The following is an 18,603-nucleotide window of genomic DNA, read 5'->3' on the forward strand; positions in this document are numbered from 1 at the left end:
CAAATGGAACTCAGAGGAAAGACCAGGGCTGTATATGTAGAACTGAGAATACTCAACACAAGGATGATCATTGAAACCATGGAAGCAAGCAAGGCCTTCGAGATACAGGCTAGAGAATAAGAGATGACCCATGACAGAATCCCACCATTCTTCCATGCTGAGGAGCAGCCAGACAGGCAAGAAGAGAGCCAGCCGTGGCACACAAATCAGAGAAGAGTTTTCAGATCAGTGAACTAGCTTACCCCTTCACTTAGGTAATAGGGAGCCCTTGGAATTTGTTGAGCAGGGAGAGTGAGATGAGATCTCCACTTTAAGAAGCTCACTGGCAGCTGAATGGAAGAGGAGTTAGAGATAACAGGGATTCAAGACGGGGAGATCAAATGGTAGGCTCCTGCAGTAGTTCAGGTGTGAGATGATGAAGACCCCCACAAAAGTAGTGATTGTGTGAGTAAAGCGAGGCGGACGTAGATGAAAGATGCTGTGAAAGAATGCCAAAGTAGCAAGGCTTGATAATGTTGTGAGCCTGGCTGATTTGGGGGACACTTGGTGCACTCAACAGTCACTGAGAAATTTAATATTGGGGGAGGAGTTTGGGGGGGAAGCTGAGTTCAGTTTAGACATGTTGAGTTTGAACTATCTAGGAAACACTCGGTTTGAGATATTTAACAGGCATTGCTGATTCAAGACTAGAGCTCTGGAGAGAGGTTAGGGCCAGATACCTAAATCTGGCCATCATCTGCATAAAGACTACAATTGAGCCCAGGGCAGTTGATGAGCCCCCCAAACAAAATAGTGCCAAAGGAGGATTTAAGACAGAGCCTTGGGGAGTCACTCAAAGTTAGTGGGAGTAATCCGGGTGAAGCAAAGGTAAGAAAAGAACCAGGAGAGAGCAGAAAATCTACAGGGCCTAGAGTATCCAGGGGAAGAGGGAAATCAATAGTGACAAAGAATTCCGAAAAGGATGACGATTGAGAATTGAACAATTAAGAGGTCATGGGTGACTTTGGAGAGAGCAAATTGAGTTTGGAAGCTCAGTTGCAGAGGGTTTAAAAGAGAGTGAGAAGGGAGGAAGTTGAGGTCATGAGTATAGATGGCTTTCTCAAAGAGTTTAGCCAACAAAACAGCAGAGCTATAGAATGATAACTAGCAGGGATGATGAGATCAAGTAAGGAATTTTTAAAAATGAGGAAGACATGGGTTTGTTTGGAGGAAGAGCAAATGAGGGGATACAAGATTAAAGAAAAAGTGGGGATGATGGAGGGGACAATCTGCTTTTCAAAAATTATGGGATAGGATGGGGTGGGATTAAGGGTTCATGTAAGGGCACCTAGGTGGCGCTACAGTGGATAGAGCACCACCCCTGCAGTCAGGGGACCTGAGTTCAGATATAACCTCAGATTTACTCATTTACAGATTGCATGACTCTGGGCAAGTCACTTAATCCAGATTGTCTCAAGCAAGTTGGGGTGAGAGAAAAAAGGGTTGAAGAAAAAGGGAAAAAAGAGAAACCTTTTAGCAAAGGGGCTCTGTTTTTTTATTGAAGTTCCTCAGCTAAGAGAGAAATGTAAGGTGGAAGGATGCAGGGAGTATCTTGGGAGGGTTGAGGAAGGATAAAAAGATTGATGAGGAGAGAAAATGGATCAGAGAGTAGGGCAGCTAGGTGGTGCAGTAGATAAAGCACCAGCCCTGAAGTGAGGAGGACCTAAGAAAGGAAGGAAGGAAGAAAGAAAGAAAGGAAGGAAGGAAGGAAGGAAGGAAGGAAGGAAGGAAGGAAGAAAGAAAGAAAGAAAGAAAGAAAGAAAGAAAGAAAGAAAGAAAGAAAGAAAGAAAGAAAGAAAGAAAGAAAGAAAGAAAGAAAGAAAGAAAGAAAGAAAGAAAGAAAGAAAGAAAGAAAGAAAAAGAGAGAGAGAGAGAGAGAAGAAAGAAAGAAAGAAAGAAAGAAAGAAAGAAAGAAAGAAAGAAAGAAAGAAAGAAAGAAAGAAAGAAAGAAAGAAAGAAAGAAAGAAAGAAAGAAAGAAAGAAAGAAAGAAAGAAAGAAAGAAAGAAAGAAAGAAGTAGCTAGGTGGCGCAGTGGATAGAGCACCAGCCCTGAATTCAGGAGGACCTGAGTTCAAATCTGGTCTCAGACACTTAACACTTCCTAGCTGTGTGACCCTGGGCAAGTCACTTAACCCCAGCCTTGGGGGGGGGGGAAGAAAGGAAGGAAGGAAGGAAAGAAGGAAGGAAGGAAGGAAGGAAGGAAGGAAGGAAGGAAGGAAGGAAGGAAGGAAGGAAGGAAGGAAGAAAGGAAGAAAGAAAGAAAGAAAGAAAGAAAGAAAGAAAGAAAGAAAGAAAGAAAGAAAGAAAGAAAGAAAGAAAGAAAGAAAGAAAGAAAGAAAGAAAGAAAGAAAGAAAGAAAGAAAGAAAGAAAGAAAGAAAGAAAGAAAATAGATCAGAGAATTAGAAAAGGATTGCCTTGCTTCAGGGAGGACCTAGTTGAAGTTATATAACATATATATGTAGTAGACCCAAGCAACATGGGTTTTATAACTATAGCTCCAGTAAGCCCCATGTGAATAGGACAGAAGGAGGCCGATGGAATGAAGGAGAAAAGCATTTAATTAAAGACCTACTATGTGCCAGACATTTTGCTAATCATTTCACAAACATTATTTTATTTGATCCCCACAACAACTCTGAGAGGCAGATGCTTTCATTATGCTCATTTTACGAAGGTGAGTTTTTTAAAATGGCTTATCCAGGGTCCCACAACCACTAAGTGTCTGGGGCCAGATTTGAATTCAGGCCTTCATGACTTCAGGCCCAGGGCTCTATTCACTTATTGCACCATGTGTTTACCTCTGGAGAGAAGAATCTCAGGTTGCGGCATAGCAATGCTTCATCCAAACAAGAAACGCTAGTGTTAACCTGAGTTGATATATCAAGGGGCTGAGAAAGAGAAGGAAAGAAAATGCAACCATTGCAGGGGAATGGCCAGGAAAGGAACTAAGAGCTAAAGAGATCAGAGGTTACAAGGTTAAAAGTCCTAAGGAGAAAAGGAGAGATGAGATGACAACAGCTCGTGATCAGAGAAGGGAATGTCAGAGCTAACGAACATGGAAGTGGAACATTTGTAGGCGATGGCAAGATCAAGGCTGTAACCGTCCCTGGGTAGAGTTGAGGTATTATGAGTGCACTGAAGAACTGAAAGGTTAGGATCTTGGAGGAAAACATGCATGTACAAGTCCCTTGGTATGAAGGAGGCATTGGAGAGCAGAGAAAGATTGGGCCAGGAACTAAAATCATTAAAGAAGGAAGGCCAATATCCTTGGGTCAGCCACTAGAACCGAGATTGGGGAGGTGAATTTGAATAGTATGAAGTTCAAAGGAGAAGAAGCTACTGCATGAAGGTGATGAAGGAAGAGCCTGGAAGTGCCCTTGGGAAGCAAGCAGCTTCCCCACCAACTAGAGAGATGGAGACAGAGACACAGAGAGACAGACGGAGAGACAGGGACAGAGATAAACCGGAGAGACAGGGACAGAGATAAACCAGAGAGACAGACGCAGAAATGGCTTTGAGTATTTAAAGCGAAAGCCTTTACATTTATGAGGTTCCTTGAGGGACCCACCCAGCTTCCAGAATGGCAGCCCCAGAGTGTCAGGAAGTTCCTGGGTCCGTCTGAGAGCTTGAGAGACCGGAGCTGGCAGCAGTGGAATGGCAGCGATAGATCAGGCAGAGGAATTGTTGGGCCAAGCCTTCTGGGCCCAGTAAAGGAGCTCCTAGACCGAGCTTCGTGGAATAGGTAGCATTAGGGGTGTCTGGGGCTAAAACCAAGGAAAGAGAAAATGTGGCTACAGTTTAGAGGAACAAACTTAGATGTTGCCCTTCCCTGGCCCTGAGTCGTGTGTACTGTCCAATGAAATTTAATCAATTGCATGTTTTCTAGGTGCTAAGCATTCATCTAAGTGCAGCCAAAAAAAAAAGACAAAATTGAAAAAAAAATTCTTCCCCTCTAATGGAGCAGACAACATATTCGCCTATATAAATACATGCAGAACATCACCAAATGAATCCAAAGGTGTCTTGGGGAGGGAGTGCTCTAGCACCTGGGGGACCAGAAAAGACTTCATGAAGTTGAGACCAGGAGTCCGCTTTTTTGTCCCAGGTGTTTTCCCTTTGCAAAGTCCTCAAACCTGTAAGTGTGGAGGTCTGTAGAGGTCTCTGAAGGAAACGGACCTTACCAGAGAGGATGTGCCGTTGTATCAACTACAACTCACAAGTTACACAGGAAGTAATCAGAGAATTCATATGAAAAAGACTCCAGGGTCTTGGTGGGCCTCTAAGGTTATTATAAGTGAGCGGGCCATTTAAGAGTCATCCGAAAGAGCTGGAGATGGTTATCCTGGAGGGTAAAAGTAGGGTCACGTGGAACCTATTTTCCAGTGTTTGAAAAGACTAGCAGTTTTCTTTAAAAGGCAAATCTAGAACCCATGGAGCTCAGGGGAACGGCTTTCAAGTTCATGGTAAGAGAAAACAATCAAAGTGTCCAAAAATGGATAGTGCCGTTTCATGAGGTAGTGAGCTTCCCATCACTGGGGAATCTCAAGTCACTGTCATATATATGGCAGAGAGGATTCCTGACAGGATCAGGGAAGTTGGATCCTCTGCCTTTGGTGCTTCTTTCCAGTCTCAGATTCTCTTAGGCACCACTTGGTGGCAGCAGAGACCAAGAAGCAACTGTCATGGACTCCATCTATGTGATCACAAGATGGCTCTATCTGTCAGCGTTTATAAAGCGTCTACTGTGTGACCTCAAGGATCTTGCATTGTAGCAGCAGGTCTCCTGGCCTGTATTGTCAGGCAGGTCACTCCCTCTCTCCTGGATACTTCATCTCATCTGCTCGTGGCCTTAATTAGTATCTCTGTGCTGAAGATTCTCAGATCCTAAGCATTGTTTGACCTCTGGCCTTCGTCTCCAACTGCCCACTGGGCATCTCCAAGCGGATGGCCCCTAGGCGCATCGAAATCAAAATTCCCAAAAGCAGCCACTGTCTTTCTCCCCATCTTCTGTGTGACTGTGGAGGGGGCCGTCATGCTCCCAGTCACCCAGGCTCCTCACTCTCACTTCCCCCCACATCTAAGTCCCGTTGATTTTACATTCCCCAGATCTCTCACGTAGGCCTCCCTCTTTCCTGACGCTGTCACCGCCTCAAACCTGAACCACTGCAAGAGCCCTGTGGCTGCCGCCTGTCTCCCCCATTCCAGTTCATCCTGCCCTGAGTTATCAAACTGATCTTTCTAAAGCCCAGGTCTGACCAGGCCAGCCCCCCCCCACCTTCCCATTCAGTAAACTGCAGGAACTCCCTGTTACCTTCAGAATCAAATATCAAATCCCCTCTTGGCTCTAGAAGCCCTTCACAACGCGGTCTCTCCCTCCCTTTCCAGTGGACTGGTGGAGCTGGTGGTCTTCCTGTTCTTCAGCCAAGGCCCCCCATCTCTTGGCTGAGCATTGTCTCTGGCTGTCCTCTGGGCCTCAAATTCCCTTCCTCGTCCTCGCCACCTCCTGGCCTTCCTGCTTTCCTTGGGGTCCCAGCTGAAATCTGGCCTTCCAAACCTCATTAGTCCCAAGGCTTTCTCTCTGTCCGTTACCTCCAGTTTGAGCTTGTTTGTATGTAGCTCTGAGTGTATTGTCCCCCCTATTAGAGCACGGGCTCCCCAAGGGCAGGGGTCATCCATTACTTTTCTGTGTATCCCCAACGCTTAGCTCAGGGCCTGGTACTTAAGAAGCACACTGTAGGCACTTGCCAAATGTTGGTTCCCTGGCCTATAGAAACAACCCTCACACATGTCAATACATATAAAATATCTACAAAGTGGGTGCAGTGTATTTGGGGATAGGAAGTCACTGGGAACTGGAGCAATCAAACAAAGAAGGCATCACATAGGAAGTCATGGCCCTTGTCTTTGAGGAGACCTAGGGAATCTCAGAGGTGAGGTGATGGAGGCTCCGGCTCTTTTTTTTAACTTTAATTTTTTTTTATATTAACATATGAAAAGATGTTACTCCAACTAAAACTCAACAAGTATGACTGACAATTCATGCACTAATTAAAAATGTAAGATCCTAACCACATGAAAAGATGCGCTGCATATGGATTGCTTTAACTATTCAGATGTGCATCTACTTTTTTTTTTATTCTAGCTTTTTATTTTCAAAACAGATGCATGGGTAATTTTTCAGCATTGACCCTTGCAAAACCTTCTGTTCCAACTTTTCCCCTCCCCCAGATGCCAGGTAGTCCCATACGTGTTAAATATGTTAAAGTATATGTTAAATCCAATATATGTATCCAAATTTATACAGTTTTCTTACTGCACAAGAAAAATCGCATGAAGAAGGGAAAAAAACTGAGAAAGAAAACAAAAATGCGTCTGTTTTCTTCTTACAAACACAATGCAGACATTGAAGACAGCAGAGAAATCGTATAAAGAGTTGTTAATTGAATAGAAAATTTCTATTTTTGCATTTTCAGCAGACCACTCTACGAAAATCATGTTCGTTTTATGACAGAAACAACGGTGAAGCCTTGAAGTCGTGAGTGGTCTAAAAGCACTAGGCAGAAAAGACTGAGATCTCTTTGATAGCAGGGTTTCTTCCCGAAGACTGCCGAATCCCACCTTGACACTGTAAAATGGTTTTTAAGGTGTAAAATCAATTTTCCAGACAAGTGCTTCCAGAGAATATAATTGCAACTACCATTGTCTCGGAGTTTATGGCATGAGCTCATGAGGCCATTGAAAGGAGGTGGAGGGGGAATACAAAGGAAAAAGAAAATGTGACAGTACCAGAACAATGACACTGCTAGTAAAACTGGGAGCTACACTCCCTGTTCCTCTCTGCATTTAATAACTGCTACAGCACAAGAACCCAGGTCTTTGGGACCCCATTTGGAGTTTCTTCGCAGAGATACCAGAGTGTTGTGCCATTTCCTCCTCCAGCTTATTTTATACGTGAGGACACTGAGGCAAACAGGGTTAAGTGACTTGCCCAGGGCCACATAGCTAGCAAATGTCTGAAGCTGGATTTGAACTCAGGAAGTTTTCTTGACACTTTATCTACCGCAGCACCATCTTGCTGAAGCTGTTACTTAGCTTGACATTTAAGGCTTTTCTTATCTGGCCTTAGCCAACCAATCTATATAAATGTATACCCCCTTTCTTGGTCAGGTCCTTCCCCATCTCCCTGTCTTCCCTCATCTGACCACAACACCCCCTTCTCCTCCTTGCCTATCGTTCGAGGCTCAGCTTGCCCTCGGAAAAGTCATACAAGTGGCAAGAAGCAAAGCCTGGATTTCATATCATGGAATAGATCATAAATAGATGCCGTGTGATGTAGAGCCGAAAGGGATCTCAGAACTATCTGGTGCAACTCTCACGTTTCACAGATGAGGAAACTGAGGCTCAGAGAGGAGGGACTTGCTCAAAGGTAATCAGAGGCAGGATTTGAACCCAGGTCCTTTCCAAATCCAAGATGACCAAGGATCTTCTCCACAACATATCTGAAAAGTGGGTATTCTATCCCCTCTGAGAGGGAGCCCTTTTCACTTTGGGACAGCTCTCATTTGGGAAGTTTTCCCTTAACTTTGTCTCTGCATCTTCTCCCCATTGTTCCACATTCTATCCTCTAGGGCCAACGAGAACAAGTCTCATTTCTTTTCTGTGTAACAGCTTATTAAATACTGAAGATAAACAGTTACACACATACGCGCGCGTGCATGCAGGTGCATGCATGTCTTCTCTTCTTCAGGCTAACGTTCCTGCATCACAAACTTATATAGTGGGGCAGCTAGGTGGTGCAGTGGATAGAGCACCAGCCCTGAATTCAGGAGGACCCGAGTTCAAATCTGGTCTCAAACACTTAACACTTCCCGGCTGTGTGACCCTGGGCAAGTCACTTAACCCCAGCCTCAAAAAAGAAAAAAAAAGAAAAAGAAAACTGGTGACAAACTTATGTACCCCAGTTCCTAGCTGCTAGACATCTCCTCCCATGTGAGACATATCTTTGGAGTCCATAGACTTGGGTTCAAATCTTTACTCTGTCACTTACTAGTTGTATGATCTTGGCCATATCTCAGTTTCCTTTTTTTGTAAAATGAGGAATTGGATTAGCTGGTCTCTGAGGTCCTTGCCAGCTCTTGATTTAGGATCTTATGATTCTTTAACTTGGGCAGGTGACTTCCCCTCTATTGGTCTCAGTTTCCTTCTCTGTAAAATGAGAATTGGATCTCTGAAATCCCTCTCAGCGCGGCGATCTTGTGATCTTCAGTGAAGCCAACAGGGAAATGATCTGTATGCAAAGAGAAAAGGCCCTCTAGATACAGGGAGGCCAAGTGTGACCGCTTCCATTTTTCCTGTTTCCTGTAGGTTCCTGAAGCTATCCGCAAATGTCAGCGTGCCGGTATCACAGTGCGCATGGTGACTGGAGACAACATCAATACTGCCCGGGCCATTGCAGCCAAATGCGGCATCATCCAACCCGGGGAAGATTTCCTGTGTCTGGAAGGGAAGGAATTCAACCGCCGTATTCGCAATGAGAAAGGAGAGGTAACTCCCAGAATTCCTGCCTCGGGGACCACACTGACCTGGGACTTCACTGGGCATGGCCAAGACTTGTCCACTACACACACACACACACACACACACACATACACACACACACTCACACATACACACTCACACATACACACACACTCACACACACACACACTCACACATACACACACACACTCACACACACATACACACACTCTCACACACATACACACACACACTCACACTCACACATACACACACACACTCACACATACACACACATACACACACACTCACACACACACACTCACACACACACTCACACATACACACACACTCACACATACACACTCACACACTCACACACACACATACGCACACACACTCACACTCACACATACACACACTCATACACATACAGTCTCACACACACACTCACACACACTCACACACACACTCACACATACACACACATACACACACACTCTCACACACACACTCACACATACACACACACACTCACACATACACACACACTCACACACTCACACACACACACATACACACACTCACACACACATACGCACACACACTCACACTCACACATGCACACACACACTCATACACATACAGTCTCACACACACACTCACACACACTCACACACACACTCACACATACACACACACATACACACACACTCTCACACACACACTCACACATACACACACACTCATACACATACACACACATACACACACTCACACACACTCACACATACATACACACACATACACACACATACACACTCACACACACACACTCACTCACACATACACACACTCTCACACACACACTCTCATACACATACACACTCTCTCACACACACACACTCACACACTCTCACACACACGTACACATACACATAACACACATACACACACATGCATGAAACACTCGTTTCGCAGTACAGATGTATGGTTTACCTTAGTCATCATATTCAGTAATTTCAAAGAAAAGCCATCATTTGCTCAATCAAGAAACGAGTGTTTATCTGTTTTTTCAAGGCGTTAAAAATCAATGTGGTTAGCTCCCACACCTGCACATCCAACTTTTGATGAGTTAAAGAAATAACAATGGAAAAGAGCAATCCTTATTGCATTTACAAGCTATAAATTAATCAGAACAAAGATGGGAGCTGTTATTTCACTGACAGGGAGTTCCCCGCTACATATTCACCGAGACATGTCCAAAGTCACACAGACACTTCGTGGCAGAGGAAAGATTTGAACCCAGAGCTGCCTGGTCTCTGACCATTAGACCATTCTGCTCATCGATATTAAGATTAATTTCAAGTTAGTATTGAAGCTAATGTTGAATGATAAAAGTTCATTTTTAATGCTTTTACTTAAGCATTAAATTTGTAAATACCAAAGGTGGAGGCTGCTCAATATTATTTCAAGTTTATTGTTCCTGAAAGGGAAGGCAGAGGTTCCCGATCTCACGTCCCCCCTTCCCCCCCTTGCCAAGGTGCTCGGCAAAGGGCTCTAAGTCATTTGGTATAAATAACCATTTTAGCCTGTTGAAATGATTTGCTTTTCTTTCTTCTGTGTAAATGAATGAGAGGCAGTGGGTCCTAGTAGATTGAGAGGGGCCTTCAGAGGCAGAAGACCTCGCCTCCAGTCTGACCTCTGACCCACATGCCTATGAGACTTTGGAAAAGTCATTTGACTTCTCAGTGCTCTGAGCCAGGTCTCTCAGACTCTGGGATCGTGTGAACCTTCACGAAGAGGGAGTTCCCTCACCCAGGAGGGAACTCTGCAACAGGGAAATCACAATCCCTGTACCCAAGCCTAGGTACACGTGCCTGGCAAGCCCCCAAAGTTATTCTCTCCCACCAGACAGTTGTTTGAAAGCCAAGCAGTATGGGACTGAGGAAGGCTGGGGGCCGGGCCGAAAGGAAGCTGAGGGTTTTGTGACTTCCTCCCGATAGCTCCACTGTTTGGACCGACACTGGGATGGGAGTGAGAGTGCACGTACTCACCTGACTTTCCTCCAAGGCCCTGAACAAAGCTGTACACAGTTGATCCTTTTGGCCTTGTCTCTTTTCATCCCTAACCTTGTCATGCAGTGATTTCCCTTTATCCTTGTCCTGTCTCGGCCTCAGTCTTGCCTCTTCTTTGTACTCCCCAGATCGAACAAGACCGCCTAGATAAGGTCTGGCCCAAGCTGAGAGTCTTGGCTCGCTCTTCTCCCACTGACAAACACACCCTGGTAAAAGGTAAGACCCGGACCCCCCACTGGCTCTTTGCAGCCACATCTTCCACTGTACCCCTCTTCCCTGACCTCTCCCCTCTCCCAACTTTTACAGTATATCTTCTAAAGCTTAGTTATCGGTTTTTCTTAATTTTCCCATAATCCTCTACTCTGGATTGCATCTGATGTCATACTGTCACATCTAGAGAAGTTGAGCCAAATTGGGACCTCCACAAAGTTCCTTCTCCCCTAGCCTCCACATTGGGAAATCCACAACAGCTTTGGGAGGCTAGTTTGAGGCAGACCAAAGAGCATAGGATTATGGAAGAGAAAAAGATAGCACCAGCAATAGCACCAGATTTTGAACCTCAATCCAAGTGAATCCTGATTTAAGCAATATCCCCTAAATAAATATCTTGACAAAGCATGAAAACCAGAAGCGAGTGAGGTCAAGGGTCATAGCATCCTAGCTCTAAAGCTGAAAAGAGACCTTAGAGGCTGACTTCAATGTCCCCGTTTTATCCTGTAAAGAAACTGAGGCACAAAAAGATGAAGTAAGTTACCCAGGATCACACTGCTAGGTCATTTCTAGCTACTGAGTAGCCTTGCATTCTCTCACGTTTCAAACTGGGTCAAAGGAGCATGGATGAACCTGAGAGTCAGGAGACCTGATCTTTAGTGTACTTTGGCCCTCAAACTCTTCTCAGCCTCCATTTCCTCATACGAGGTGTCCCAAAATTCTTGGTGCAATTTCAAGCTTTGAGTTTTACATTTTAATAGCTTACAACCCCACCAAGACTTTTGGGATACTTGATATAGAAAATGGGGATACCAATAACCCCAAGCTCCAAGGGTTGTTATGAGCATCAGTTATAAAGGACCAGGCACATCTTAAAGTTCTATGTAAATGTCACATATTATTCTCCCAACTGGGAAACTGAGAACTAGTGAGGAGAAGAAGGGGTAGGACTAGTGACATATGTTAAGTTTCAGGCAGAACCCCTAACTTCTTCCAGCCCCCCCCACAGTGATGGGCCCTCGGTCACCTGGGAAGCCCAAGGACATCAGGGTGACATTAGCAAATCTATAAATTGTGGCTGCCAGTTTCTTGTCCCCCTGTTTCCTCTACCTCTCCCCCCTCCCTCCATATCCCTCCCTCCCCATCAAATGAGCAGTTCGAAAGAGGAGCTGCATGCTCATACCCCCAGAAGGGGTGAGTGTAACCCTAAGTGCCCCACTGGCTCAACCACCTGAGCAAAGTCCACCCTGGTAGACCAGGACCATGCCACTGGCTATCGGAAGAGGGAAGGCAGAGCAGGGAGAGAAAGAACATACAATGGAGGCCATTTCCCAAGGCCAGGTCTGGTAGGTCAGGGTTCCAAGGGATCTTCAGGTCATCTAACCTCATCCTTTAATTGGGCAGGAAAGGAAAGTGTAACCCAGACAGGGTAAGTGATTTGTCTAAGGTCACAGAGGCAGCAGAGCTGAGCTTGGAGTTGAGACTCAGTACTTTCTCCCACTGGAATCTTGGAGCTAAGAAGGTCCCTTGGAGAACAGGAGGTTCAGGGACTAGAAGAAGCATTCTAAACATTTTTGTCTGTAGGTTTGCAAGGCAATTAGAGTTAAGTGACTTGGCCAGGATCACACGGCTATTACTAGCTGTGTGAAGCCAGATTTGAATTCAGGTCCTCCTGATTTCAGGACTGTGCTCTAACCATTGCACCCTGTAGCCATGCCATGCCAGTAGCATTTTAAAAGCAAGAAGAGCTATTTGGGTGCAAATTGTACCCAAATAACTGGGTGCAATTCAGAGAATATACTCTGAAAGAACCACATTACACAGAAATATTAAGTGTGTGTATCACTCACTGGGTTCATATCCTCATTTATACATTCTCTCTGGACCTTCATTCTGTCATCTACAAAATGGCGATCTTATTTCCTGATCTATGAATCTCATAAGGTCCTAGTGAGGGGCAGCTCAGTGGATAGAGCACCAGCCCTGAATTCAGGAGGACCCGAGTTCAAATCTGGTCTCAGACACTTAACACTTCCTAGCTGTGTGACCCTGGGCAAGTCACTTAACCCCAACCTCAGAAAAAGGAAAAAAAAAAAAAGAAGAAGAAGGTCCTAGTGAGATTTAAAGGAATTGAAACTCAAGTGTAAATAAATGGTGAGTGATTCTTAGTGGTTAGCTCCCATGTGACATTTGAGACCGGGTAGCAGCGCGAGCCACCCCCATCATCTCGTGTGCTGCCTGAACTTTATACAGCCTGGATTCTTTTTGGTGACATGGCCCCTGCTCAGAAAAAAAGTCTGTTGCTTATGTTCATAACTGAAGGAAATGTTCAACTTCAATTATAAGTTAATAATAATAATAACAAATAAATAATAAAGTTCATAATAATAAGTTATAAGAGAAATGTCCCTTTTCCCATCCACATTCCCTGGTCCCCTGAAATGTATCCACGGATCCCTGGTGGGGAGAGAATCCCAGAGAGCCCAGGTCTTTACAAGAAAGATCTGGTTGTTATCCAGCTGAGGTTTTCCACTGGGTGGCAATGTGCTCAAACCAAGTCGTCTTCCCAGGCTCTAGCAAAAAGCTTCCCCTGCCTGTCAAAGCTGAAAGAATGGTTGGTCAGATACATTTTAAAATATCCATCCCGACCCTGGCTCTGGATTGAACAAATGGTGGAATATTCGTCAAAAATATTAAAAGATGAAAACCATAGTCGGCCCTCAGCTCAGACCTCCCTCCCCCACCTCTGGACTTTTCTGTCTCAAAATGAACAGCACCCCCCACTCCCCCACCCCCACAGGGCTCAAGCACTCAGCCAGCTGGGTTCCTGCAGTTTGGGTGTCTGTTTTCAGACAAAAGTTTTCAGACTTCTTGTGTGGCTTTTCCTTTGGGATCAAGCATCGGTGCCCCAGCAGTTGGGGAAGGGTTGTGTGTTTGTGACCCCCACCTTGGAGTTGGCTGGAACTGAAAGTGAGGGAAGATAGAGGGAGCACAAGAGAAGTCGCATTCCCTACCCCTTCACCCAAGCCCTCTGTCCGGTCTCACTTACCTTCCTGATCCTGGTTGTCCTGTTCTTAAAACCTGGCTCTTCTGTAGCCACCATGTTAGGCTGGGTATCTAGCTCCGTAGCATTGCCTTGGGCTGTTTCCATAGCAAATGCTGATATGAATATTTTATAAGTGTGTATGTGTATGCACATGCATATCTGTGAGTATATAAAGGTTTACAAGTCAGTTATTATCTCATTTGGGGCCTCCTAACAGCCTTAGGAGGTGCGTGCTATTATTTTCTCCATTCTTTAGATGAGAAAACTGAGATCCAGAAGTGACTTGGCCAAAGTCACACAACTAGAAAGTATCATAGGCAGGATTTGGCTCCAGTTTTCCTGACTCCAAGGCCAGCATTCTATCCACTGAGCCATCTGGCTGTCTACAGGAGGCCTTTCTTGATTTCCTTAGTAAGAGACTACCTATCAGTCCCCAAGAACCAGCCCAGATAAATTCAGAGAGGTTCATCACTAGCTTGGCTTTAGGAGGATGGCTATTTTAATCATAGTAGCTCTTGAAGACCTTCTAAATGATAATATACTTGGGGTCTACAAGGACAGGGATTATTTTGTATAATAATAGCTTTTTAAACTGGACACTGAGTGGATGCCCATCAATTGGAAAATGGCTGAATAAATTGTGGTACATGAATGTTTATTATTGTTCTGTAATATAAAAAAATATATATAATATTATTGTTCTATAAGAAACGATCAGCAGGATGATTTCAGAGAGGCCTGCAGAGACTTCCAGGAACTGATGCTGAGTGAAATGAGCAGGACCAGAAGATTATTATATACTTCAACAACGATACTGTATGAGGATCAGTTCTGATGGACGTGGCTCTCTTCAACGAGGAGATGATTCAAACCAGTTCCACTCATTCAGTGATGAAGAGAGCCATCTACACCCAGAGAGGACTGTGGGAGTAGTGTGGTTCACAACATAGCATTCTCACTCTTTCTGTTGATGTTTGCTTACATTTTGTATTTTCTCAGTTTTTTTTCCTTCTCAATACAATTTTTCTTGTGCAGCAAAATAATTGTATAACTATGTATACATATATTGGATCTAGCATATTTAACATGTAATGTACTACCTTCCATCCAGGGAAGGGAGTGGGGGGAAATAGGGGATAATTTGGAATAGAAGGTTTTGCAAGGGTCAATGATGAAAAATTACCCATGCATATGTTTTATAAATAAAAAGCTATAATAAAAATAAATTAATGAAATATATATAATAATAGCTTTTTATTTCTCAAAATACATGCAAAGATAGTTTTTGACATTCATACCTTGCAAAACCTTGTGTTCCAAAATTTTTTCCCTCCTCCCCACTTCTCCTCTCCCCTATATAGCAAATAATCCATTACAGGTTAAACATGTGCGATTCTTCTAAACATATTTCCACATTTATCATGCTATGCAAGAAAAATCAGATCAAAAGAGAAAAAAATGAGAAAGAGAAAGAAAACAAGCAAAGAACAAAAACAACAAAACTGAAAATACTATGTTGTGATCCACGTTTAGTCTCCAAAGTTCTCTCTCCCGATTATGATGGGTCTCTCCATCATAAGTCTGATAGAATTAGCCTGAATCACCTCATTGTTGAAAAGAGCCACGTCTGTCACAGTTGATCATCACATAATCTTGTTGCCATGTACAATGTTCTCTTAGTTCTACTCGTTTCTCTCAGCATCAGTTCCTGTCTCCAGGCCTCTCTGAAATCCTCCTGCTGATCATTTCTTATAGAACAATAATATTCCATAAATATATCACAATTTATTCAGCCATTCTCCAACTGATGGGCATCCACTCAGTTTCCAGTTCCTTGCCAACACAAAAGAGGGCTGCCACAAACATTCTTGCACATGTGGCTTCTTTTTCCTTCTGCAAGATCTCTTTGGGAATATAAGTCCAGTAGAGACACTGCTGGGTCAAAAGGTATGCACAGTTTGGGCCTAAATTGCTCTCCAGAATGGCTGGATCATTTCACAACTCCATCAACAATGTATTAGTAAAGGATAGGGATTCTTAACTTGAAGTCTGTGAACTTTTAAAAAAAATTTTACTAGCTGCTTTTCAATATAATGGCTTTTCTAGTAATCCTATGATATTTGACTTTATGTATTTTAAACCGTGATTCTGAGGTTTCACCATGATCCAAAGATTCAGAATCCCTCGTACAGGAAATACCCACATTGATCATAAAGTTGCAGGCCACTGGAGAACTGAAATGTACAAGTGAAATATACAAAGCGGAACCCAAGAGCCTTATTGTATTGTCCCCATCCAGCAGGCTCTTACCCTAATATAATCTGCACAGGTGACCCAAGAACTGGGAAAGAGGAGCTTGAGTAGCTTTACTAGCCCTCTCGCATTAACACATTAGAGTAATGAGTTCATCAGATTGTTATTTGTCACCTGGGGAGGTAAGAAAAGTCTGACCTTGAGGAAATGAGGCCTGGGATAGGAAAGGAAGCAGTGATTGCTGGGAGGGAGCCTCATGATGGGAGTACAGTATTGTTGAAAATGTTGTATCTAGCCTCTGTCCCTTAATGCCTCTGTGACCCTGGGCAAGTCCTTTCCTCTCCCTGGGCCTCAGTTTCCCCTTCAGTCAAATGAGAGGATTGGACTAGAAGGCCTCTGAGACTCCTTCCAGTAGGGCCCCAGTGTTGTGGGAGAGGGAGGTCACTAAGGAGGTGAGTCAGTTTACAGGCTGGATAAAGTGAATGAGAACTCATTCATTGATTTTAGCTAGAAGAGGCTTGCCTAGTTACTTCAAGAGCCCCGGTGCCCCCAGGCCATTGAGTGAATTCCACCCCTTCGTAGATAAATAAACTGAGGCCCAGAGAAAAGAAACGATGGGCCCAACACGGGAGAGCTAGTAAGTGGCAGAATCAAGACAGGAGACTCATTTCCTAAGTCCCAATCCAGGGCTTCCCTGGTTGGTTGAAACATCAGGAAACTTGGAACAGCAGTGATTCAAAAGGGACAGGGACTCGCTTCACTTTGTGGCCTTCTCTTTTGTGTTTCAGGAATCATCGACAGTACCATTGGAGAGCAGCGGCAAGTGGTGGCTGTGACTGGAGATGGGACCAATGATGGACCTGCTCTGAAGAAAGCAGATGTGGGCTTTGCTATGGTAAACTTTTCTCCCTCCCTAGCCCATGCTTATGATCCTTCCAGTCCCATAAAGGTAACCTTTGGGAAGGTGAGACGCCATCTTGGAAAGCTCCAGCTACACCGATCTCACACACACACACACACACACACACACACACACACACACACACACACACCCCATACTGTGCACAGCCAAAACGCACATCCTGCTTGAGGGAAGAGTAATCAGACTTAGGGAAGGCCCAGGTTTAAAGAGATCAAGTGTAACTTTCGAGAATCTGATATGCCTAAGAGACAACCAAGGAGCACTCACTAGGTTACATGCTTAGTGAATCCAGAAAACCAGCTAAAAAGCATTGACCATTGGCACAGGAAACCCCGCTGTCAAAGCTGGAGTGGACACTTCCTGTAGCAACTCCGTGTCGTCTGTATTCTTGTTTCCTAGAGATCATGCAAAGGGAAACCAACTCAGTGTCCCAAATTCATTCCCAATTGGTTTTCACCAAATTCATTGGTAGTTGAATAAAGACTTCCAGCTCTCCTCACTCTTCTGCTTGTTTCTTGCAGAAATAGTCAAGGGAGGCAATATCGTTCAGTCATTTTTCGGTCATGTCTGATTAAATGACTGGTTCAGAGTCACAGGATCTGTGATAAGATTTGACCTCAATTTTTCTTGACTCCAAGCTCTATTCGCTGCAGGGTCGCTCACCTAGCTGCTCAAACAGAGGCAGCATAACATAGTCAAAATAACACTCAAGCTAGAATAAGACAATCTAGGTTCAAATTCTGAGTCTGCAAACTTCGAATTAGATGACCTTAGACAAACCATTTCCCCTCCCTGGGCCTCATTTTCCCCATCTATAATGTAGGACTAGGTTCCTTGCTAGTTCTGAATCATGTGATCTAGTAATCTAGATCCTATGATCTGGTGACTGATTCTAGGCAGAAGCTGAAAGCTTACTAAAAGGTTACTAAAAGGTTTTCTTTTCTTCTTGTGCCTTCAATACAACACTTAATAAATTCTTCATTCATTCATTCTTATTATTATTAAATGACCAAGGTCCAAGAGTGCTGCCATTTTTCTCTCCTCTTTTGTTCTCCTTTCTGGTCTTAAAGCTGGTTTCCCTGGAAGACCCTTTGCCCAAGTTCAGCCACAAGAGAGAAAAAAAGAGAGGGAAGAGGCATAGAGTGGTGGATAGAGAACTAGCATGAAAAGCAGGAATCCTGGGTTCGAGTCCCACTTGGTCACATGTTGACTGTGTGATCCTGGACTTAATTCCTTCAATGCTCTAGATATTCAAGTTCAGCCGCAGCTTTGTCTTTGATTCCTGCCAAGACTTTCAGATTTTCTCCAAAGTCACTAGCACTAGCCCTGGAACCGCTCAGATAAGGCCCCTTAGCAGCCTCATCCACATAGTCACCTTTGTCTCTTGCTCTTAGAATTTCAACCTAAAGAAAAGGCAATCACCTGCCCCTTGCTTATCAAACATCATTTTGCAATCGTTCTTGCCATCTCACCACTTTCTTCCTCAGACTTGACAAAGAAAAAAACACTTCCCAGCTGTCAAAATCTACAAAGCAGG

The 18,603-nt window shown here is 44.1% G+C and overlaps 1 protein-coding gene across 9 annotated transcripts in view; it reads left to right on the forward strand.

Annotated features, from left to right (window-relative positions):
• The window catches only part of ATP2B3 (ATPase plasma membrane Ca2+ transporting 3), a 121,869-nt gene that overhangs the window by 67,592 nt on the left and 35,674 nt on the right, over positions 1–18,603 (forward strand). For all 9 annotated transcript variants that reach the window (XM_074276983.1, XM_074276991.1, XM_074276984.1 and 6 more), the window contains 3 exons: positions 8,405–8,584; positions 10,764–10,851; positions 16,933–17,039. In XM_074276983.1, coding sequence (XP_074133084.1) covers positions 8,405–8,584; positions 10,764–10,851; positions 16,933–17,039 — 375 coding nt within the window. The remainder of the gene's footprint in view (positions 1–8,404; positions 8,585–10,763; positions 10,852–16,932; positions 17,040–18,603) is intronic.

Source organism: Sminthopsis crassicaudata, chromosome X (assembly GCF_048593235.1).
Source record: "Sminthopsis crassicaudata isolate SCR6 chromosome X, ASM4859323v1, whole genome shotgun sequence".
NCBI lineage: Eukaryota > Metazoa > Chordata > Mammalia > Dasyuromorphia > Dasyuridae > Sminthopsis > Sminthopsis crassicaudata.